We start from the raw sequence: 23,854 nt of genomic DNA, 5'->3' as shown, positions 1-23,854 counted from the left end.
CTGGTTGCTCCATACATCAGTGTTTTTTTATCGGCTCCTTTTGAGCTCTCATGTTTTCTTTCAGGGCTGAAATCCTTCGAATCTCTGGCTGTTGGTCCATCAGGTCCCATTGTTGTTTCGACATGAGCAGGCGGGAATTTGCTGTTTTGTGTATTGTCATTTGTTAGAGGAGAGAGAAGCTCCTTATCTTGGGGGCTTTCTTTGTTTTGTTTTTCTCTTTCTGAGTTTCTGAGAGTGCAAGAAGTACCAGAACAGTTGAAGATGAAATCCAAGACGATTCCCTGAAATCACAAGTGCCTCAGATTCTTCTGGGGTTTTTGGCATCATATGTAGCGTTATGAAATTCAGGTCACATGTTCTGAAAGTTCCATGATGTGCTCTAATTCTCCCCTCATACCATCTTCACACCAGTAAATGTTATGTGTTTCAGGCTAGATGTGCATCCTTTCTTTAAACATGATTAAAACACAAGATATTTTATTACAGATAAAAAAAGGGGAATGCAGAAAGAACAAGTAAAACATGGACATCACTGGGGGAGATCAATGGTCATAAGTAACAGACCTGATTTTTTCTAGTAGATACACACTTTACATGTTGTGTGTCATGTAGTGGCTCTGTTAATAATGTTTTGGTGCTTTCATATTTACTGCTTAAAAAGATGAAACCAGAACAGTCCCAACACTTGCGTGTTGGCCACAATACCAATGGAAAGTCCCAGATCTACAGTGTATTTATCAACTCCCACTGGTGTGAGGTAGCTCAGGGGTTGAGTGGGAATCTGCCAGTTGTTTCTGTGACTATCTGATGATTATTTTGTCTCTAAGTGAAGACAGACACATGTGTAATATGTGTTGGGAAATAGTGTTTGTTAAGACGTTGTTGCTGTTGAGGTTGGGACATTGTATTCTTAGCAACAGGATCAGATGTGGGTGATCTCAGCAGTGACGTTGAACGCAGCACCACACAGCAGAAACTTGTGCACAATATTTATGATAAGTGAGTTTTGTTTTCATGAAAAGGCCTCAGGGAGGTCAGAGGTCAGGCTCACATATGGAGGGGTGTCCTAATACAGCTGCTGGGGCCTCATTGTCTTGCTCAAGGACACTTCAGCTGGATGGCTCCTTGTTGTGGTGGAGGCTCAAACTTCAGGCTTTATGTTGATTTGCTGCTCTCAGTGTGATGTTGTATAAAGTTGTTTTTTAGATGACAAGCAATGTCCACATGGTGTTTTTTATATGCTACAAGACATATCATAAGAGAAATTAGAGTATTTCCACCTTGGAACTACGGCAGACCAATGACAGTCTCACAAACACGGATTCAGACAGCCAGGTTAAAAACACTAATTACTGGATAATGGTAACCCAGGCGAGTGATGGAGGCAGGCACTCTTTGCATATTCATAGTTCCACATGTACTAAATGAAGGCAAAAGTATTAACTTACGTCTAACATCATGCCATTTTTAAGGAAGGGATTTTTTTCATGTAAAAAAACTTCTAGATATGTGATTTTGATGTACAGAGACAGGTTTTTAGGGTTTTAATCAATGTCAGGAGATGATCTTTAAATACTGGAGTCAAGACAACCCTTGACATTTAGAGAGATCATAGCCTGACCAGTGATCTACACTGAAGTGTTTTTGAACCTTGTTAAGCATTTCCTCTTTCCAGAGGGGAAACACTGACGAAAGCCTCTGTAGGCGGAGACCCCCCCGTGGCACCGCTGTGGGCTGCTGGGTTTCACCTCTGCCACTGCCAGCAGGTTTGACTAAACTCACTGAACGTGAACAACATTAGATTTTATTTAATCTTTATTGTATTTCATTCTGTTTCATATGCATTTTATTCATATGTTTCATTTTATGTATTCTCTTTTTCTTATTTCTCATTTTTTCTTTTTTATTCATTTTGTATGAGCTCTGTTCAAAGGAGGCTTAGAACAAGAATTTAATTACCAACGACTGCTTCCTTGTAACTGTTGTGCAAATGACAAACAAAGAACTTGAAACTTCCCCTCAGCCCTACAGAGCACTTTTGGTTTTGGTTTTCCGGCCCTCAATTTTACGGTTCTTTTCACTCTCATTCTACAAAACATAATTTTTGCCGAAGGAGGGAGTTGTTTTCAGCAAAGCAGCTCTAAAAAGCGAACCAAATAGCAGACAGACACAGTTAGCAACAAGCTGGTGAAGATAGTCGAGCATTTAGCAGCTAACGAGCCAGATATTTCTTTCTGTCAGGCGTTGGTGGAGACCAAAAACAGAGCTCACCAGAGAATGCACGTTGGACGGTATTGACCGTGTGGCCAGAGACAGGACTCCTTATGACTACTGATGTTGCTCCGGATGTGCTGGATGTGGCAGCTGTTTGTCCTATCAACTACAATGGTGATAATGTCAGTGTTGTTGTGCTCACTGCTTGTTTTTGTGCTGCCACCAATTAGCCAAAAAGGCAGTTATTGCAGGTTAAAATGCACAAACAAGTAGAAAACAGTCATTAAGTCAAAACAATGACTCAGTGTGTTTTACAGTAATATCTGCCTAAAGTTTTTTTTAGCTGACATTAGCCTCAATAATATACTGATCAAGCCAGAGCAAGTAAAGCTGCAGCAGTTTAAAGTCTCAGTCTCATGATTTGAGCAAGAATTTGTTTTATTCCTCATGATTTCAACTTAGACTGGGCTTATTTTAGAAGACATTTACTCCATAAAATACTTGCAGACAGATTCAATGGTGCTAAAAGTGCCTGATGCAGATTATTGTAAGATATTTATAAACTACTGTACAGTGGTGAATTGATGGGAGACAAATTATCAGCTGCCTAGAGGCAGAGAGAGCCAGAATTACAGAGGAGGAATGTATTTTGAGACTCGCTTTTTTCACTCTTGCCATCAATTATACAGAGTCCATATGTGGGCTCTGAGCTCAGTTGAAGCTCACTCTCACGTTTGTGATGGGGGACAACTTACTCTGCTGTAACCCTAAACATGAGCCATGCTTTGACTGGGAAGTGCAGGAAATTACTGAACATGACAAATGATGTTTAAAGGTATAAAGCTCATAATGATGTTGTTGATGAGGGGAAATTCAGTTACATTTAGGTTGAGATGATAAATTCCTCTTTAGCCCTTTTAGATCACATCCCTGCTCATATTGTGCATCTGTTTATAGCCAAAAATAATCATAAAAATAAATGTCTTTGTGTTCTTACATCAAAATCCAATCATGTTTATTTCCTATAAAAGAAAATACGACGTATGCCGATGTAGGCTTGAACCAACCAATTTCAACCAATAATATCATGACGTCCACCCATCAATCAATCTGCAACTTTTAACACAGTTAAGACTCATTAGTTAGCTTGCTGATGAAGGTGTTGAAGGAGGCGAGTAGTCTTCTATGACTGAGCAGAGGATGTTTCATGTTTTCTGGACAGCCACCTCTCTTTGCAGCCCGTCTCCAATTATTTAACAATTTCACATAAGAACCAAGAGGCAGTGACAAGAGGGTATTTGACTTTCTATTAATAACTGCCCACTCGGATGGCCCTCCACCACTGGCTTGCAGCAAGGGGGGGCCGTTGGCATGCAGGACATGTGAGGGACATGAAGACAGTGAGACACAGAGCTAAAGAGGGAGGGGGGAGGAAACAGTGACGCAGCAGCAAAGATAAAACCAAGAAGAGAGATTATACGAGGCAGTGGAGGAGAGAGCGGAAGGATGGGGCGAAGTCAGCTGATTAAAACAAAAAATAAAGATCACACAAGCATCAGTAATTCATGCCTATGTGGGGTCGTGATGTGTTCTCTACATTTAGAGAACAACATGTGACCAAGGACTCTATCTCTGTTCAAAGTGGATATTTTTGGCATTTTCTGGCTTTTGTTTTCATTTCAGTAAACTCCTGCAGGGCGCCGTCTGACGGTGGCGGGACAAGAGAACGAACCTTTGCTTAATCTGTTAATCTATTGACTGTTTGTTTGAATATTTCATTAAGCAGTCGAAAAAATGGCAAACAAACTTTGTTGTTCGTCGCAGTGAGTTACAGTGAGAAAGAACAGATCATAATTGTTCTGTGTAGTTCATATGAGTTCAGTGAAGTCATTTATAAGCATAAATGTCACACTTTTTCTCCTGTCACCCGCTCAAGTTTAATTTGTTGCTTTGCTCTGGTTTCATATCATTGTAAGTTGGGTTTTTGATTGCCCTGCAACCAAAATGAGCAACTCTCAGGCATTTTTCAATGTTTTTTTTAACGTAACAATTAATCAGTTAATTGCAATAGTTGAGAGACTGATCAATATTAGAGATGATCATTTTGCAGTTCTAACAAGGAGATGTGGTGGTGATCAGTGGTAATATACTGTAAATTAAGCTATTTTCTGGTCTACAGCACAACATTAGTTTACCATTTATATGCTTGAAAGAATGCTGTCATGCCTTTGTCTCACTAATGCATAACAAAATAAATGAAAAGAACATTATTCCCCCACATAAAGTCCTGTAAGTGGAGCCTGTAGCTGTCCCTCTGCCAGTTTTCACTGGTTTCGAAATGTGAATGCAGGAATGGGGGCATATGAGAGGAGGAGGAGGAAGAGTGTGGAATTTACTGAAGACACCAGGGGGGGAGGGGGGTGGGGGTGTGCGGTTGAAGCAGCCGGGCGGCGCGTGTGCAAGGGGCGGTGGGGGGCGGGGCCAAACAGGAAACGATGAGGTCATAGCAAAAGTGAGAGAGAGGAGGGAGGCGGGGGGGCAGGAGGAGTGACATTGATTCAGAGATGAGCTCAGCTGCAAAGGCGTGGGCTGCTCCCTCTCTCTCTCCTCCCTCTCCCCGCCGCTCTGCCTCTCCGGCCGGCTCGGCCGCTGCCAGTGTTTTGTTGTGACAGCGGGGGACTCGGCTGCCGCAGTAGAATGAACTAGCCCGGCGAGGAGAGACGCCAGCTCTCGCTGACATGGTGGGAGACTTGTTTTTCTGGAGCTTCTGCTGTCTCAGGCTGTGGAAGAGGGATAAGAAGGTGAGGCGTTCACTGCCGCCGCTCCGGGTCGCTTGTTTGGGGGGTGGGGGACTGATGGGTGATGTTCGGCCGTACGTGAGGAGGTTTGCCGGTTGCTTCTGCAGAGACTCTTTCCATCTTCTTCTCTTTGATTTTAAAACCGAAGCATGTTCGCTGCAGCGTTTGTGTGTCACTTTAAACTGGGTCAGCTTATTGCCTGGTAATTACAGCTCTGTTCCCCTTCTCTCTCTGCAGCGCTCTGGCTTTTTCCTCTTTTTCTTTCATGTCATGAAAAACTGATGAGCCATGGCACGTGTGCTATTTTTAGAGAGCATTCATAGTCGGATAAAAGTCGGGTTTAAAAGTGAACAGGCGAGCGGCAGTGATGTCTGATAACTGTGTCACAGCGCCCTGTTATTTTTATTTACCACCTACATGCGCTGTAAACCACAGTGGAAGAAGAGAGAAGCTGAATGCATGAGCAGCATTTGTAAAGCTTTGGCCTGGGTGTGCTGTGGTGCTGTGCTGTTAGGAGCTGAAGGGGGGTTTCCATTCAGAGCGCATCAATGTGGGCTACTGTCTTCTCTCTCTGGCTAATTGTATTTGCCTAAATGATGTCTACTGTAGAAAGTCTAAAAGGGAGTCAGGATCATTTCTTCCTTTGACTTTGTTTCTACTCCAGTGGGCTTGATTGCAGCAGTGTGAAACATCTCGACCCATACTGGGTTTTTATCAGTCATTATCCCTTGAGGAATTTCCTTTGACACGTTTTTGGGGTCTGACCCAGTTGTAGCCCTCTCTGAGGGGAGTATCAGGTACCTCGTGCACATGTTGCTTTTCGGATTTCTCCAAAAACATCCGCATGAGGTCATTTTATAGACACAAGTCTGAGGTTATCTGTTGAATCTGGGAGCTCAGTCGCATATGGACTGTGTTGTTGAGTTCGGCCAACGAAGGAGGCTTTGGAGTCAAGTTCATTACATCAAACGTGAGGTTAAGCAGAGCCAGATCTCCCATAATTCAGCAAGGCCATTCAGAAGCACCTTCAGCAGTGTTGTTATGAGGTCATCGTTCAGCATTTAGCCGGAGCCGAGTGAAGTCAGAGGGTCCAACTGGTGTTTATGTTGGGGGTTCCTGATCAGGTCCTCCTGCGTACAAACACATGGACTGTAGAGCTACAGTCATATCTAATATATATTGTTACCATCACTTCCAACCTCTCTGACACCAAACTGTACAAGCTTTAAAGTAATAATTTGGTCTATAAAATGTCACAAAATTGTGAAAACAGTCCAACATGTAGTCTACTGTCATAGTGGGTTACGAAAAGCAGCAAATATTCACATTTCAGAGGCTGGAAGCAGACAATTTCTGGCTTTTTTTGCTTAAAAATAACCATTTCTCAATTTTCAGAATAGTTGATTAGTCGACCATAGATACATCAATAAGCTCAACTTTAAACAACCTTCTCTACTGTGTTCCCAGAAGTAACAGACTGTCTGATCAGTCAAATGTATACTAATATACAAGATTGAGATTCATTACCAGACGTAATCAACAAGGACGAGCTGATGTCAGGGGGAAAATCTGAAGCATGTAGAAAGTGTTTTGTGAGCCTAATAAGAACTATGACAAATAACTGGAAAGTACAAGTGAGAGATTATGAGATGTTTTCTAAAGTGTTTTCTTTAAGTTTTTATTCATATCTTGAATTTTTCATATCTTTGAAGTTTTACTTATGAGTCATAAGCGGTTGTCACTTCAGCTCAAATCGAAACACTGAACAGTACGTGTGACCCAGCAAGCGATCTACTGAAGTGATGACCAGCGAGGGTGAGTGAAGGAGTTGGCAGGAATCCCTGACTTACTACCAACGTGTTTCTTAACTGTTTAGTGTCACTGAGAGTATTACACCATCGTAAATTCCTCCAAATGGCTAAAAAGGGTGTGCTCACATTCCACAGTCAGCTTAAGGTCACACATGTAAATCATTAAAAACAAGCCCCGGCACGCTGAGCCGACGCTCTCTGTGGCTGACCATCGCTTCTAGTTTTTTTTCTCCAATAATGCATCCTACTCCAGCACCTGAGGAGTGACCCCCGGCAGTGCTGTCACCCTCCACATGAAAGACCAAGACCTGGTAGCCAGGGACCCTGAAGCCAGGGACCTGAAGGGATCACAAGAAGGTTACAGGAGACAGAAACAAGAACTGAAACTGTGAGGATTTTAGATTTCAGACATTTCACAAAAATAACCCCAAATGACAAAACACTGTGCCAGTGATGTTACACAAAGGTTCCAGATAATGTAAGCGAAGTTAGCATAATGTGGTATTTCCCTCTCATTCTAAACTGAGTGAATACTAACTTTGAGAGACACATTGTATGATAAATGATAATAAAAATAATACCTGCATTTACTAATAAGCTTAATCATTTTTGGCCCCAAAAACTATGTTTTTTTGTCAGGTATGATACAACTTTGTGATGCTACAGTGACTGTCTGTTCATAGAGTTGATCATTTTTGAACAGAGCGTCAGATGTTTGCTATTGATTGCTGTTTAGATGACCACTAAACAACACTGTCTGAAGTCAAGGTAACTATGTGACCGAGGTCTCATCACACACGGCAACCGAACACTGTGCTGCAGCTTGACCCGCCCTTCACCCCTTCCCCCAGGCCGACATGTGCACACGGTTTGGTTTGTTGTCACTAGAGGAGGCCGCGAGGCTGCATGACCGGCTAACGCGCAGTCACACACTCACGAGCGTGATGAGCTAATACACAGATAATGAAATCAACTCTCAGAGGCTTGAAGACACGTGCACACGCAGCCTCTGTGTGGCGTGACGATAAAAAGTGGACGCAGTGCCGTGTGTTAATGACACATGTGATGTTTCTTGAATCTTTCTTTTCAAAGCCGTCACATGGCTTGATGTCACATAGGATGACGACTTATTTTGAAATTTCCCTTTTCTCCCTGTCTGCCACTTCGGAGAGGAAGCATGCCCTAAATGTGAGGACAGCAGCTGTCGCCTGTCTAATGTTGTTTTAGGGAGGGTGTGTGCATATGGGTGTGTGTGTGTGTTTGTGTGCATATGGGTGTGTGTGTCGGTGTCATGCCTGCATGACAAGCAAATGGCAGCCACAGTGTCAGGTTGTGCAGAGCCACACACCCTTTTCATCTCCGTCCAGCTGTCCTCTCTTCCTGTCTTTCCCATTTGTGAGGCTGCACCTAAGTGACACACACACACTCATACACACACATAGGAGGAAACAATTCTCAGCTATCCGCAAACACATCTATCTGAGGCTAAAAATCATGCTAAATTTTTTGTATTTAATTTTAAAATGTCTTTTGCTCCTCTCTCTTTCGTCCTGTTGTTTTTCTGATGCTGTGTGTTTAAACTCACTGCCGATGTTAGGCAGTAATTGTTTATGTCTCCTTATCAGGCTGCTTGGACGACAAATAAAGAAATTAAGTTGGTCAATAAGCCCTACGGCTGTCGTTCCCCTGTCCATTACAAAGCCATTATGTCTCTGTTTTCTCCTCTCTCTCTCTCTCTGTCTGTCTCTGTCTGTCTCTGTCCATCTCTCCCGCTCCTCGTCTCTCTGCTATGATGTTGTGTTGTCAGCATGACCATTAAACAACATCCAGCAAAAAGTCTTCAAGTCTTTTATTTTTTGCAGGGTTGTTTTGACTCCGAAAATGGGAAAACAGATAACTGGCACCTCAGAAATCCAGTGAAGTCGGGATGTTTTGTATGAGAGCCAAGTGGTGGCATGTTTTCCTGGTATTTGGCTGGAAGGAACTGCTCGGATAAATTACTTAAAAAGCGGTTAATTAATATGCTCGTACAGCGTCGTCCTCCCTGCAGCCGGAGGGCCCTCGGCATGTGTTGATCTGTTTGTGTGCACTCGTGGTTTCACTGCTGCTCTCTGAGGAGGGTGGGGCAGCAGACATATGGCCGTACGCAATGATTTTATTGATTCTTTGATCTTCACATTTTCTTCCTTTTTGTCTCAGTTTTCCCATCTTGTTTCAGTTTCATGGATCATTTATGAGCAGCGTTTCTCTCTTGGGGCGATTAGTAGCTCTGCTTTCATTTTCCGGTTACTTTTAAGGCTGCGTATCACAAACTTGGCTGCATCCATGAGCTCATATTTTGCTCTTCAGTGCTGGTTTTGATGTACGAAAGCCTGTTTTACAAAGGAAATTTTGTAAAACTTTTAGGTTCAGAAATCTCTGAACTGTGTCTTGTAATATTTCCTTAAGGTGTAAATCTGTTTTCTCTTTAAATAATGCAACTGCACAAAATTCTCCCCTTTCTCTGTTTTACCTTTGCATTGAATTGATTGTTCTTTGTTCAGCACTCGTCCATGCAATGCCCCTCCTTGCTCCTGGTATAGTGAATTAGAATTGCAGATGATTGCAGTTGAGAAGTGCTGTCAGGGGGCCCACTCCCTCCAAAATTTTTCTGCCACTCAGAGCACAAAATGAAACCACAAGCACAGCCTCGGGGGAGCGAACAGCTCCGGCGGACTCGACCTTTAGCGCTCAACATCGTGGCTCATGTTTAATCATAAGAGTCATTAGGTGTTTGAGTGGTCGGGCCATTTGCGTGGATGGGCGCAAAATTACCTGAAGGAGTTAAAAAGGGTCGATACTGATATATGTGGTGATGTGGGCCCACTTCATCGATTTCTCAGTCGATCAGAGTGACGACAAGCAAGGACAAACTGCATTAATGAGCAGCAGTAAAAGTGGGAAGGCACATGGAGATGATACACGGTCGATCTCAGTTTTTCAGCGTGATTAATCTGATCATTTTAACAGTGTTTGGTTTTCTCCCGCTGGTCCTCAGAACACCCAGATTTGAATCCTCCAGCAGCAGCAGCATCCTCGGATCTGCCAGTGTGATTAATCTGCTCATTGCCTGCTCTGTTTTTTTGGCCATAACTCAGTTCCGTCTGTTGTTTGTAAAACTGCCCTAAGCTCTGGAGGGGGCTCTGGCAGCAGCAAATTCAATCTCCCAGCTCTTAGTGTTACCCCAAGTGACCAGACCTTGCCCTACTTTTCCGACCAGTTATTAAAGCCTCATGGTGCCTGTTGCTCCACACATCAAAAGCGCTGTTGTGAATTCCTGCCCTGGTGTGTTTTAAGGAGAGATCAGAGAGCAGCGCCTTTGACATCCGAGTGCATCAAATTTTCATAGCACACAGGAGGCAGAATCTCCTTTTAACCGAGTCTTTGGTTTTTCTCCAACAGGTCGCAGGGGAACAGAAATATCACCCAGAATGCTTCACCTGTCTGAACTGCAGGACGTTCATCGGTGATGGAGACACGTACGCTCTGGTGGAGAGATCCAAACTCTACTGGTGAGCCTCAAACACAATTTATAAGAAATGCAGTCCCCCGAATGGCAAAATCAAATCAGACTGTGAGATGTAAACCTTGTTGTTTTCCTCGGTCTTTAAATGGCCTAATGTTTTAACACTGGAAAAAAAAAACCTTCTGCAGTTCGTGGCACAGTAGCTCTGCTTCTCCCCAATTTACCAAACTATGAACTTCTCTAGTTAATTTTCCTAATTCCATCTTCTGTAGCAAACTAATCCACTTGAAATTCCCTTTGAAGTGCAAACCAAAGCCACAAAAAATGAAGAAGAGACCAAAGCTGCAGTTGACTGACAAAATCTTAAATTCATGCGGCTTATTTTGGCCTCAAGGGATTTGTTGTCGACATCACGACCAACTGTGGTGACAACTGAATCAATGCACGGTGTAAATTCACAGCAATGACAGTTGGACCGCAGATGTTGGAGTTTTTTTTTTGTATCTGGTGCATTTTTATGCACACACATGAAGCTTCTCTAATTACAGTTATTTTAAGGTGGTGATAGAGATAAACTGCAGGAAATTTCTTAGGATTCAGAGAAGAGCATTTGCATGAATGCATAAACAGCTCTAACAGTCTCAGTTTCGATGGCTCTAATAGTGAACATGCAAATGAAAATCGCTGGTCTCTCACAGTTCTTACTGGGTTCAAGTTGCTCTTGTAGGAGCTGCAGGGTTGTGTTAATGTGAAAGTCATTGGCCTCAGGCTTCAAAAACAGAGGCTTCAATGTGAACCAAGCTGCATTACACAGAGATGCAAACAGACAGACCAGCCTTTGTCCTCCTCGCTGAGTGGAAGCGGATGATTATCTCAGATCGTCACATTTACTGAGTGATTGCCCCGATAGGGTCACTTGACATCAGTGACATCAGGCAAGAAAATCGAATGAATTCAGATGAAAATTCAGCACTGGTGTGTTGGTTTTGGATCGTTTCATAGCTATTCATGAGTCCTCCATACATTCCCAGCATTCCTCGTGTTTTAGGGGAAAACAGTCCTGTTTGTAAGCTAAACTCAAGAAGCAGATTTGAGTTATCAGAGGTCACGCTGAACCTCAAATCTGAACAATGACAGCACAGTGTTCTCCCAAACGCAGCTAGAGCAACATGTTGTCAACAACATGTGATGCCATAAAAATTGTTGTACTGAGAGCTTAATGTTCCCCTTATGATTGCATGGATGGTTTTAGAGCCAGAAACCTCACTTGGATTCACATTTCCTGTCCCGTGTCCTTTCTATCTCTCCCTCCCTCCCTTTCTGTCTGGCTCCAGTGGTCACTGCTACTACCAGACCATTGTCACCCCGGTGTCGCTGCCGGACTCGCCGTGCTCACGGATCCCTCACACCGTCACTCTCGTGTCCATCCCAGCCTCCGCCGAGGGCAACAACGGATGCAGAGGGCGGGGTTTCTCCGTGGCCATTGACCAGCCGCTCAGCCCGACCAACGGCTACAGCCCCGAACATGGACACACCGTCAGAGTGTCCCAGTGAGTCTGTCTGTCCACGTTTCTCTGTGTGTGTGTGTTTGCATGTTTTGTGGATGTCATTGTGTGAGGAGGAGAGACTGCACTAACACTAGAGGTCAGTATGGTGGACCACGAAAGATGAAAAATGGTAGCTTGAAAATGGAGATTAGATTCATTTAAAATGTATAACAGGGTGGAAGGAACAGGAAATGAGCCGAAGTTACTGTTATCAGATTTCAGGTGTCTGTCCAAAGGAAAATGTGTGCAGCAAGGAAGGTTCTTTATAGTTTTTTTCTCTGTTTATTGTTCTTTATTCAGGGTGGATGCAGACTGCATCAGTCCAGATGTGAAAAACTCCATTCATGTTGGAGATAGAATCCTTGAGATCAACGGGACGCCCATCCACAATGTCCCCCTGGATGAGGTATTCACCACGCCGTCCCTGAAACGTTGTAACTGAAGTACTGTACTTCACTGTGAATGTGCATTTTTGAATTGTCCTGTGGTTGAGGAGAGAAAAGAGCCAGCATTTCTTAGAATTACTTACAATCTTAGAGGTGTCCTAAAAAATACTTTAAAGATGAGCACTACCAATACTAGGGATGAGGAAAAAAATCGATTTAAGTGCATCGTGGCTGCAATATTATCTCAAAAATTCTATATACTGTTGTGAATTCCACATTTACTTATTTATTTATTCCTCCCAAGGTCAATTTCATATGTGGAGGATGTTAATTTAAAGTCTCACATTTGTGCTGTGAGCAGTTTTTAGGGGCTCCATTCATCTTGGCCTAGCATCTTATATTCTTTATTATTTGCATGTGGCACTAAGTTAATGAGCAGGAACAGCTAAATGTAGCAGTTTACAGTTATTCACCACTCATATACTCAGTGAAGCAATCATGCTGCTGAAATAACACTCAGAAAGTCCTGTGACATCCCTCCTAGTAAGCACTGCAGCACTGTAAAGCATTATAACAGACTTCATTCATGAGAGCTTGTATTTAGCTATGATAGTGATCTCTGCTGTTCTGATCGTGGACTGACCAGCCTGTCTGAACTCCCTCTTCCTCTCCAGATCGACCTGCTGATCCAGGAGACGAGCCGGCTGCTGCAGCTCACCATCGAGCACGACCCTCACAGTCAGGGGCAGGAGGGAGGCTCCTCAGGGGCTGAAGAGCAAGTGGACGGCATCCTGTCCACCCCTCTGTCAGAGGGCCCCAGTCCCATCCTGCCCATCACCCAGCCCCCCAACCCGGACATCAACAGCCTGAGATCACGCATCATCACGTAAGAAACTTCCTGAAGGCATGCTGCTTATGTCATTCTTCCTGCCTTCCTTTTTAACATATTCTGTATCCACCGTTAATAGAGATGAACTTAGATAAATACTCCTTATTGCAGCAGCAAACAGTAATCCAGTACTCTGCTCTCCTCTTCTTCACCCCCTCCATTGCTCTTCATTCCTCTTCATCTCTCTTTTCCCCTTCTCTTCCTGTCACCCTTCCCGTCTCCCCTCTGACCCTCCAGGCGGAGCTATAGTATTGATAAGTCACCAGGCTCCAGCAATGCAGCATCCCCCATCTCCCAGAGAAAGGACATCAATCGATCAGAGTCGCTCCGCGTCGTGTCCAATCGGACGCACCGCATCTTCCGCCCATCCGACCTCATCCATGGAGAGGTGCTGGGGAAGGGCTGCTTTGGGCAGGCCATCAAGGTCAGACACTGTTAGCATGTTTATACCGGCCTGTCTGTGAAGTACATGTGCAGCATGCATCCACGCTTTTGAGAGCAAATGTAGTCATATGTATATTGCCCAGAAGATGGCAGCATTGAGAAAAGTATGATGAAGCAGGAGGTGAAATGTTTGTGATTATTGCACATCCAGGAGTTTTCAAGGTCGTCACATTTAGAGTGAAGCTCTCGCCCACTTTCTGGATCAGATTGAGGTGTCCCAGCTTGTTGCTCAACTTGATTTGTCTGTCTTGTCACAGGTGACCCACAAGGAGACGGGGGAGGTGATGGTGATGAAGGAGTTGATTCGCTTTGATGATGAGACGCAGAGGACATTCCTGAAAGAGGTGAGTGGAGATGGACGATCACAGGTATTAGTAATGATTGATTAATTATTAAACTGAGAATAGCCAGGACCCTAAATTTAGTGAAGCAAGTTTGTTCCAGGTTTGGATTCCTGGACCAGCTGGGAAGATCTGCACCAAGGAAGGAAAAGACAAATGTTTTTTGCACACGACCAGACGCTGAATATTGAATTTAAAATTAGCAGCTCCTCTGTGCAAATGTAGGGCACGACTGAATAAAGAAGAAGTCTCTCGCCTGAATAGATAAAAGTAAAAGACATAAAATTACCTCTGAAATAGAGCGAAGGGGAGTGTTAACACAGTCCTTTCACCCAGAAATGATGGATGAGCAGAACTTGTTTTACCTCCCACACGAAGCTTCATCTCTCTCCTGTCCCCCCATTAATTTGAAAAGATAACAGAGAATGACTCATACGCAGAAGTTCAGACTTCTGTAAGACTTTTAGAGTCATCGTTGCCCTTGAACTGGATTACTCCCGATCTTCCTGTTTGATGTTCAGCATCATAGACTCACTCGTCCACTTAACTAAGTGGGATGCTTGAAGTTCAGGAAAATTGTTCCCGTCTGGCTGAATGTGCGTGTGGGGTGTTAGATTTATTATGAGGCTACAACAACACGGAGTCTTTGCTTTGTAATTGGTGCAGACAATGACAGAGTAGAAGTAGCGGCTATAAAACAAACCAACCACGATGAGGCATGATTATTACTCCCCCTGGATGTTTGTTTGTAGGTGGCCCAAGTCTCACATTACTGAGTCTCTTGTGATGTTGTTTGGTGCTCCAGAGCCTCTCGGGTAAAGATTAGAAATGAACGCACCAGAAATTTTAGACATCATGAGACTTATATTTCAGGTTTATGTGTGTGTAATAGTGACCCTCCTCCTCCTCCTCCTCCCTCACAGCCCAGCCCTGAGGGAGGTAAATGTTTTATGAGATGTCATACTGCCGTAGTGCTCTGAACACTACTCGTAGGACACTTTCTGGGTAGCTTTGCCCCCGACCCCTTAGGAAAATAACTGCTACACTTAAACTGCCAGTGTGCTTCATCAGAACTGCTGATGTTCATTCTTAACTAGAAGTTAAAAGAATAGTTCAGCATTTTGGGAAATAAGCTCCTCGCTCTCTTAGCAAAATGAAAAGATTGATATAACTCTCATGTCTGCACATTAAACATGGAGCTAAAGCCAGCAGCTGGTTAGCTTAGTTTAGCACTTCTATTAGGACTTCTATGAAGAAAGTCGTCCAGCACGTAATCCCATGTGAAACACAACACAGCTATACGTCAGGTTTTGTGCACATTAAACAAAGATATAAAATGTTCACTTGTGAGTATTCAAGATGCTGGTAGACGGATTTTGTTATCTTTGGACAGAACGAGGCTAGCTGTGTCCCCCTGTTTCCAGCGTTTATGCTAAGCTAAGATGGCTGTCCGCTGGCTGTAGCTTCATATATTTTTCATGTGTGAGAGTGTGGTCGATTTTCTCATCTATTCCTTGAAGCTTTATTTTGAGTTAGGTCTTATTAGTGGTATGACTGTAGTTGAGTATAGTGACAATGGTGCGACAATTCTACACTGATGTGAAGTTGTCCAAGTGAAGTGTCAACCTTCTGAACAAGTGAGAAAAGCAGCAAAGATCATAGAGGAACAGTGTGTAAACAATGTGCGATGCTGTCTCATCAGGTGAAAGTCATGCGTTGCTTGGATCACCCCAATGTGCTCAAGTTCATCGGAGTTCTCTACAAGGACAAAAGACTCAACTTCATCGCAGAGTACATAAAGGGTGGCACCTTGAGGGAAATCATCAAGAAAATGGTAAGAGCTGAGTGTGTGCCTGCAGACTTACAGTACGAGTGTGTGAACGAGCGTTCGGTATTCAAAATGCACTGCGTAGACCTTTTAGTAATTGAGGAAGTGGTCTGGTCTTGCTTTGCCGCAGGTGGAGTCTTTGTAGTTTAACAATGTAAAGTTGTGAGCTATCAGCACAACTGAAGACAATGATATTTAATTGTGATTTTTGCTCACAGGACAGCAACTATCCCTGGAACCAGAGGGTCAGTTTCGCCACTGACATAGCTGCTGGGATGGTGAGTTCAAAGACCGAAAAGTGCATTTAATTGTGATAGTGTATCTTTTTATGAGAAACAGTACACAGGTAAAGCCTCTAAATACAGTACAATCCTTGATATGCAGCTGTGAAGGGCTTCCTGTTTACTGTAGTATTGTCTCCCTCTAGTGGTCGTGTTAGAGAGCTACAACCCTCCTGCTAATAATGTGCACAATCTTTCCATCCCCCTTTACGGAAATTAAAGCATGAATTCCTGCAGGATTAGACCATTGATGTGACTACAATGATGAATGTCGCGCATGACTGGATTATTGTATTTACAACAGCAGCTACTTAAGATGAAACAAAGCAGGCTTGTTCCTCTTGGCACAGGTTTTTGATTACCACTAAATTCTTGTTATTCTTTCTGTCTTTTCCCATCTGTCTTTCTATCATTCAGACATATCTGCATTCTATGAACATAATCCACCGGGACCTGAACTCACACAACTGTCTCGTCCGAGAGGTAAGAACTTGTGTATTCCTCTGCATTTGTGTGTGCATGGACATACCTGTGCATATACAGTATGTTTGGTTTTGAGGATTTAACGCAGTCCATCTGTCATCTGCTGGGGCACGTCAGACACAGAAACAAAGAAGAGCTTTGTTAGCAGTAGCTATGACAGACTAAGCCTTCTTAAAATATGCCACACACAAGTTAGCTGCAGCACAAACTTCCAGCTTGCCCTCATTGCACACGTGTCACATGATAACAAAAGGTTTGTAGTAAAGAGCTCACATCTGAAGTGTCTTTAAGAGAAATTACAAGCTTAGAGTTGAATTTCAAGCACTTTAAAGGAGCTAAAAACTAGCTGAACCCTCCTGTCACCTCTAAGCTTCTGTCTCTTTCATCGCTATCTCTTGCTGTATTTGGCTGCATCAGTGCTTGCAGCGTAACAGCACTGTTTTGTGTCTAATTCTCTCTGTGTAGAACAACACAGTAGTGGTGGCAGACTTTGGGCTGTCTCGACTCATGGTGGAGGACAAGCACGAGGAGAAGTTGTCGCAGGGTAAACTTCCCGGCCTGAAGAAGCCCGACCGCAGAAAGAGGTACACCGTGGTGGGAAACCCCTACTGGATGGCTCCTGAGATGATCCACGGTATGATCTACAGGGACACTGTGCGGTTGCTCCTTTTTCAGTAATATGAAGACACTGATTCATTTATTTAAACCCATTCACACTATCCAAAGACACCTAAAGAAAACAGTAGTCACTGCAATGCTACAGTTGCTGACTATATTTGGCCTTCCTCCTGAATATTAATATTTTCTTGAACTCAGCAGCCTAATTTTCTTCTTTTCCTTTTACAGGGAAGAGCTATGATGAGAGAGTGGATATCTTCTCCTTTGGTATCATGCTCTGTGAGGTGAGTGACCTTCCACTCTCACTACTAGTTAAAAGCCAGACTCTCTGATTAGGTTTTTTCAGATTGTCACTGTAACATTAAATTATTTAAACTCTGGATGATGGTTTCAGTTTTCATTGAATGTGGCAACATTATGATTTTCATTTGGTCTAAACTTTTCATTTGGACCGGTTTTCTGCAAAATACAGACAATTACAATGAGCTGTCAAACAGTCAGCTCCTTCCAATACTTTTAAAAGGTCCAGTTCATTGTGCGCCTTGGTAGCTGCATGGTTACTGCAACGTCGCTGCCTCAGTTCCAGCCAAAGACCTTTTTTGCACGTTGTTGTTGCTTTGTTGGTCTTGTTCCTTCCCTCCATATGTTTCCTATCTCTTAGCTGTCAACATGTCCAGTAAAGGCAAAAATAATCTAAAACCATTCATTTTATGAGGGAAAAGTCTTCTCGAAAGCCCCAGAGCCCCCAAAAAGTCAAAAAATATTTGTTTTCTGAATGAAAGCCCAGCCTCAAACTGTGGTAAGCTTTGGGCCTGGCCACACACCGTCCACATAATTCGGGCTTAACAGTTTAGTTCAATCACTCAGAATATGACTTCCCCAGATGGACACCATTAGCCAGAGAATATTGCAGTGATTAGAGAGAGCAGAAAAGCAAAGCTGTCTTCATGTGGCTACGGAAAGGCAGACGAACGGTAGTTGTGGTCTGTTGGGAACGATCGGCTTCACTTTGGAGGGTTTCCTGGTTTTCAGCCGATCGGCACAGGAGGATTCCCTTTGCTCTGACATCTCTATCTTTAATTCTTCTCACTCTTTGTTCCTCTTTTTTTTGTTTTTCTCGCTCTCTGCAGATAATTGGCAGGGTGAACGCAGACCCAGACTACCTCCCCAGGGGGATGGACTTTGGACTGAACGTGTCCGGCTTCCTGGAGCACTACTGTCCCTCAAACTGTCCCCCCGCCTTTTTCCCTGTGGCTGCTGTGTGCTGTGACCTTGATGCAGACAAACGGTCAGACATCTACCATAGATTCACATTGAAGCATTGCCTAAAGGGACTGTTCACCTAACATAAAAAAATAAATGAATCTAAAACTACGGTTTCTTATGGTTTGGGGTGAATGTAACATCTGCTGTTTTAATCTTCAGGCCTGCTTTCTCCAAACTGGAAGAGTGGCTGGAGAACCTGAAGATGCACCTGGACATTGGTCTACCCCTGGTGTCTGAACTGGACCAGCTGCACAAGGCCTTCTGGGAGAACCACAGCAGCACGCGCCCTGAAAATGGCCTGCACACTCACCCCGAACAGCCGGAGTAGGGCTGAACACGGCTGGAGGAGTGGGAAATCAGAGTTAACCCCACAAGGGCAGCGGTGGCCTGCCTCGGGCGGTGCAGTGGCTGGAGGAGCCGTGTCAATACTCCTCCGTGTTTGAAGCTGCGGGCGTAGGCTGGCTCAGGCTTAACGAGGAGACTCGGGAGGGAAATGTGGATCTAAAAAGCCACCTGTGCGAGCTGCACACACACACACACACACACACACACTCTCTCTCAAAGTTAAATCAAGAGACATTAACTACGATAGCTTGATTCTGCTGCACCCGAAGCTAAAGTGGAACGTGTCATATGCAATTAGACCTAACTTTCAAATCACGACTCAGCTGTTGAATCATTTAGATTTGACACTAGCGCTCATTCCATTCAAGAATACTTACTGTACTTACTGTAGTGTGTATATTCATGTGGATAAAGCAGTCCAAAAAACAAAGCATTAGGCAAACCTTCAGCCTCCTCACTTTGGGCCTCTGCAGAGTACATTGTGCAGTATGTGTGTGCAGGTGTTTCTGTGTGAGTTTGGTTTGATTTTTGCTTTTGGTTTGGAAATCAAAATTGAACATATGGAAAGTGCAAAGGAGAGGGGCCCGTCAAAGGCTGAGATCAACCTGCTGTCCACTTGTACAAGTCAAACAAATCCTTTCAAGCTTTAAAAAGCTCACTGAAGAGTGCATGACTGTAAATAATGCTGTCAGGTCGTATCCCGGTTCATCGTGTCCCTCTGACCTCATTTGATCAGAAACTAGACCTACGTGTGTCTGTGGCGCCGCCCCTCTCCCTCATTTATTGTGTAGCACTGACTTAGCATTGAGGCATCGTTTGCATAAATCACGACGTTCTTTCACAATTTTAAGAGCTGTTAGCGTGTCTCATTCATCCTGACGTGGCATCTTATACAATCAAACACATACCAGTGTACATAGCTAGAGACATTGTAAATGTTTTAAATATTGTAAATGTACAGACATATTTTCTATACGTACGCTACATTGCCATATTTTTATTGGCTGACCAGTTGAAATTAAGGAGAGTTAAAGTTTGACTGCAGTTAATAGGGCACAGCTGAAAGCTTTATTGTTTCGCTTTGGTTGGGGTTTTTTCTACTATGTCACCACTGTGGCAAATTTGGGGCTTTAGCATTCGAGCAAAGAGGAATCTTATGGCCACAAAGTATCTCCTACCCTCAGTTCAAGCCCAATAAATGTCACATTCTGTCGTTTCCCTCCATCAAAAAGGTAATTCTCAACATTTGATTGAACTTAATTGCAATTCCGGATGATCTAACCAGATCAAAGTTGCTGAACTACATCGGCATATTACAATAATTCTGTGTGATTTGAGAATCTTCTACACTCTCGTCTCATGTACTGTACAGTAGTTCAGGTGTCGGAATACCATCACCAGGTACTGCCTCATCATGTCAGCTGTCTCTCCTCCAGTGGATGACCTACTGTTTGTTTACATGTAAATGCTAGCTGTATATACATCACTGTATGTATGTGTCTGTCCTTACTTCCGTCTGCGTACATTGCATAAATATGCGCACCCCTCAGAAATAATCTCTTCCACTGTCACTGTCTCTCTTGCACCTTGTAACATACATTTTTCTGCCTCTAGACTAAAAATCTTTTTTTTTCCCTGCTGTTTCCTTTTTTTTTCACTAGCTGCATGATGTACTAGCGAGGTCTGTTCAGCTTCTAAATCGAGCTGTTTTTGTCTCAAAATCATCATTTTGAATAAGACAACAAAGAATGAAAGACAAAAATGTCAACAGAGAAAAACGTAATGAGAAAAAAAACACAGCTTCTGTTTTTTTATATATATAACTATATAACCACTGAAATCTTTTTGTATAGATTTGAGTACTTTAATTTGCACTATATTACCAAATGGCTGGTTGAAGCCATGTTTGTTAATTTCCTCTCTTGGGCTAACTTGTAATAAGGAAACAAATGATGTCGGTTCAGGTTGATATATGAATGCAAGACACTGATAGAGCCTTTCAACTGTAAAAATGGGATCTGGGAAATTCATCCTCTTGATAGCAAAGTGTGAAGTTTCTGTGGTTTGTTTTCCAGGGTTCAGCTTTTAAATATAGTTGGGGCCTGTTGGATCCCTTTTGGATCTTATTGGCAGTAAAATCATATATCTACAGGAATAATGACTGCATTTTAGAAATCTTTGGCAGAAATCTCTAAAATTTACCGTCATGTCAGTTTTCTGGTCTTTGCTGCCAAGAGGATGTGATGTCTCAGCTCTGCCTGCTGCCTACAGACTGGTCCTTTGTGAATGATGTTCTGTGTTGTTTCTGACTGCTTGGTTTTATATTTGATGCCCACAGAGGCAGCAACCACTGCTGGTCTTTCTGATAATAGAGCACTTAAACTGGTCCGTCTCACCTCTCACCTCCTCATCATACTCTTTTGGCTCAGGGCCGTACTTTACTGGAGCTTACTTCACAATTCAGTTAATTCAGCAGTTTAATAGGAAAAGCAGCATTCAACTATAGTAGTGAGACTCAAAGAGCATGCAACTTTCTGTCACTGTATAGGCTAATAACACAAAATATGCTTTTGTAAGACAAGCCCCTCCTGGTTGATGTGTTCGTCCGTGGGCATGTACTGTACATGAGTGGCTTTGCCATGTTTCTGTCTCCATTCCTGTCTGAGCCATGTCGAGCATGTTAGGTGTGTCTGTGAGGGTGTGTTGATGATCAATGAGAATGTTGCCGCAGCACTTCTTTGCAAAGGATCGTTACCTCTGAACAATGCTGTGCCTTTGTTGTAAGCTAGCCTTGCCAACGACTCGAAAACGTGAACTGATTTCCTTTTTTAATGTATCATAAGTGCAGGCCTGATTCAAGTGGATTGAATATCGTTACTGATACTATGTTGTATGAGATTTCATCTTGTTCTGTATTATATTTATATTTTCCACATCTCCATTGTCAGTTTTGATATTTTAATATTTCTCTCTTTTTTTGTCCTATTTAATTTTTTACACAAGCTGTGAAAACAATTCTGCACTTTAATCCTGAAGGTGAACATTTAGACTCTGAGGAGGCGACTGTTTTTTTTTCTTTTTGTCACAGCTAAAAATAAAACTGTTGCTTCTAAAACAAGCTGGAAAGCGTTTGTTCGTTTGTGATTATGTCTTTCTCAGTCTGTTGCATTTCAGTGATAAAAGGAGCCACAGAAAGACCACAGTTTTGTCATTAACCTTCTACATTTGTACTACTGTCATAGTATGAGAGCTCCAATAATATGTGCAAACTCCGCTTCACACGCCAAGTTCACACTAGAAGAGTACTGCGTTATCAGCACAGAAAACGTGTGGGCTACATTAAAGTGGCAAAAAAAAGGTGCTTGCATGTACTTGGGAAAGAGAGGGTAAATAGATTAGACATGCGATAATAAATTGACCACCAGATGTCACTATATATCACTGATGTTCATTTATATGGTGAAATAACGGGAAGAATCTCTTAAAGTAATTAAAAAAAACTAAATACAGCTGCTCATCCCTCATCGGTATGCATACAGACTAGTGTCTCTCATCCTATGATTACAAATAACTGTGGTGGAAAATTTATTCAGATCCTTTATATAGATTAAATGCTTAAAATTGCAACTGTACAACAAATACTACATTTGATTTTAAGTAAAAGTACGAGGGTGTTATCAGCAAAATTTACTTGAAGTGACAGCTGTCAAAGAAATATAAAGGAGTAAAAAGTACACATTTTCTTTCTAAAATATAGATTACAATTATTTGCACTCAAGTACCCAAGTACTGTAGGATACTTAGCACTATTAAGATCGTACTAGGTGAAGTATTTAAGTAAATGTATTTTTGTTGCATTCCCCCACTGGCTTTATACTGCTTGTGGTAGTACTACTGCGAATAATAAAAATAATGTGGATAATATTGTAGCAGATTAGCTAGCCTACCACCTTAATGCATGGGGTTTTTTATAGCTGTAGCCTTCATGATAAAAAAATTCCAACAATATTTAGAATAAACAGTGACTTTAGGTGAGTTTGTAGGTTCAGTGATACTAGGGTAACCCTAAACGCACAACATTCAAATACCCTTGGTTTTCTCTGTTTGTTTCCTGGTCCTCTGCAGCTAACAGTCACCTGACCACCGTCGATGCTTTTCGCGAGGAACGGCGCATTTTTTGCCTTGCAGGTGCACGTGACCCTTCTCCCACCGCATCCACGTGCGATTGTTTTCATTCCGACGCTGCTGCTGCAACTGCTGCTGTCTCGTGACGTCACCGGGCTGACTGGCTCGTCAGTTTTGAACGGCTGCGAGTGTTTGTGTGTGAGTGTGTGTGTGTGTGTGTGTGTGTATGTTCGCGCGCGCGCGTGTGTACTGCTGCTGCCAAACACACACACTCTCTCCCTTTCTCTCTCTCTCTCTCTCACACACACACAGGGGGGACGGGTTTGTCCGGTCAAACACAACACAGAGACTGTCATTTCACCGCAGTTGTGTTCAGATTAAGAGAGGAAATTACGGAAATACCGCAGAAGACGAAGAAGACGAAGAAGGAGGAGAAGAAGAAGAAGTAGAAGTAGAAGAAGGAGGTCGCAGCTCTTGGCGTTAACTGAAACTTTGAGAGATGGAAAATTCGTCCAGCAACAACCGGTTTCGTTCCGCAATGTTCAACCACGGTGAGTACCATCACATCCGACGCCGCATGTGGGATGTTGTTTTACTCCGGTGATGCTCGCCTAGTGCCCCAAATTACCGCGTCCCAGGACTGACCCAAAATTTAGCCTACGACGTCCCTTTAAATCGTGTTTTTTATCCGTTAAAGGCATACGGGACTGTCGCCGTTAGCACACATCTACACGCCGCTGTTGTGATACCGGCCACGCTTGGCTGCAGGTCAGGTTTTATTCAGGTGTTTTACATACATTTCATAAATTACACTCTCACTGGACACAGGGTACACAGCGTTCTGCTGAACGAAAATCCCCGAAAAGCCTGGCACTGAGCGCCACACGGGACACGGCAGCGGCACACTGTAATTCCACAGTTATGCAAGTGGCACCAAGACTCGCCACACCAAACTATTTCTGGACCACGAAGA

General features: G+C 43.2%; 2 protein-coding genes across 4 annotated transcripts in view; both read left to right on the top strand.

The window, feature by feature from the left end:
* The window catches only part of limk1a (LIM domain kinase 1a), a 48,575-nt gene extending 26,716 nt beyond the window's left edge, over positions 1-21,859 (top strand). For 2 of the 3 annotated variants that reach the window (XM_041940326.1, XM_041940327.1), the window contains 13 exons: positions 10,265-10,374; positions 11,663-11,878; positions 12,176-12,281; positions 12,936-13,147; positions 13,388-13,574; positions 13,852-13,938; positions 15,638-15,769; positions 15,982-16,041; positions 16,462-16,527; positions 16,993-17,161; positions 17,374-17,429; positions 18,276-18,433; positions 18,571-21,859. In XM_041940326.1, coding sequence (XP_041796260.1) covers positions 10,265-10,374; positions 11,663-11,878; positions 12,176-12,281; positions 12,936-13,147; positions 13,388-13,574; positions 13,852-13,938; positions 15,638-15,769; positions 15,982-16,041; positions 16,462-16,527; positions 16,993-17,161; positions 17,374-17,429; positions 18,276-18,433; positions 18,571-18,739 — 1,728 coding nt within the window. In that variant the 3' untranslated portion in view covers positions 18,740-21,859. Of the gene's footprint in view, positions 1-4,886; positions 5,016-10,264; positions 10,375-11,662; positions 11,879-12,175; positions 12,282-12,935; positions 13,148-13,387; positions 13,575-13,851; positions 13,939-15,637; positions 15,770-15,981; positions 16,042-16,461; positions 16,528-16,992; positions 17,162-17,373; positions 17,430-18,275; positions 18,434-18,570 lie in introns of those variants that run through there. The other variant, XM_041940329.1, reaches the window with a different exon arrangement.
* Positions 21,860-23,204: 1,345 nt separating this feature from the next.
* The window catches only part of sept4b (septin 4b), a 43,039-nt gene continuing 42,389 nt past the window's right edge, over positions 23,205-23,854 (top strand). Inside the window, exon 1 of the mRNA XM_041940010.1 lies at positions 23,205-23,432. Coding sequence (XP_041795944.1) covers positions 23,381-23,432 — 52 coding nt within the window. The 5' untranslated portion in view covers positions 23,205-23,380. The remainder of the gene's footprint in view (positions 23,433-23,854) is intronic.

This window comes from Chelmon rostratus, chromosome 7 (genome assembly GCF_017976325.1).
Source record: "Chelmon rostratus isolate fCheRos1 chromosome 7, fCheRos1.pri, whole genome shotgun sequence".
Lineage (NCBI taxonomy): Eukaryota > Metazoa > Chordata > Actinopteri > Chaetodontiformes > Chaetodontidae > Chelmon > Chelmon rostratus.
The sequence above is the reverse complement of the archived record's forward strand: the minus strand, read 5'-3'. Positions and strand labels throughout refer to the sequence as shown.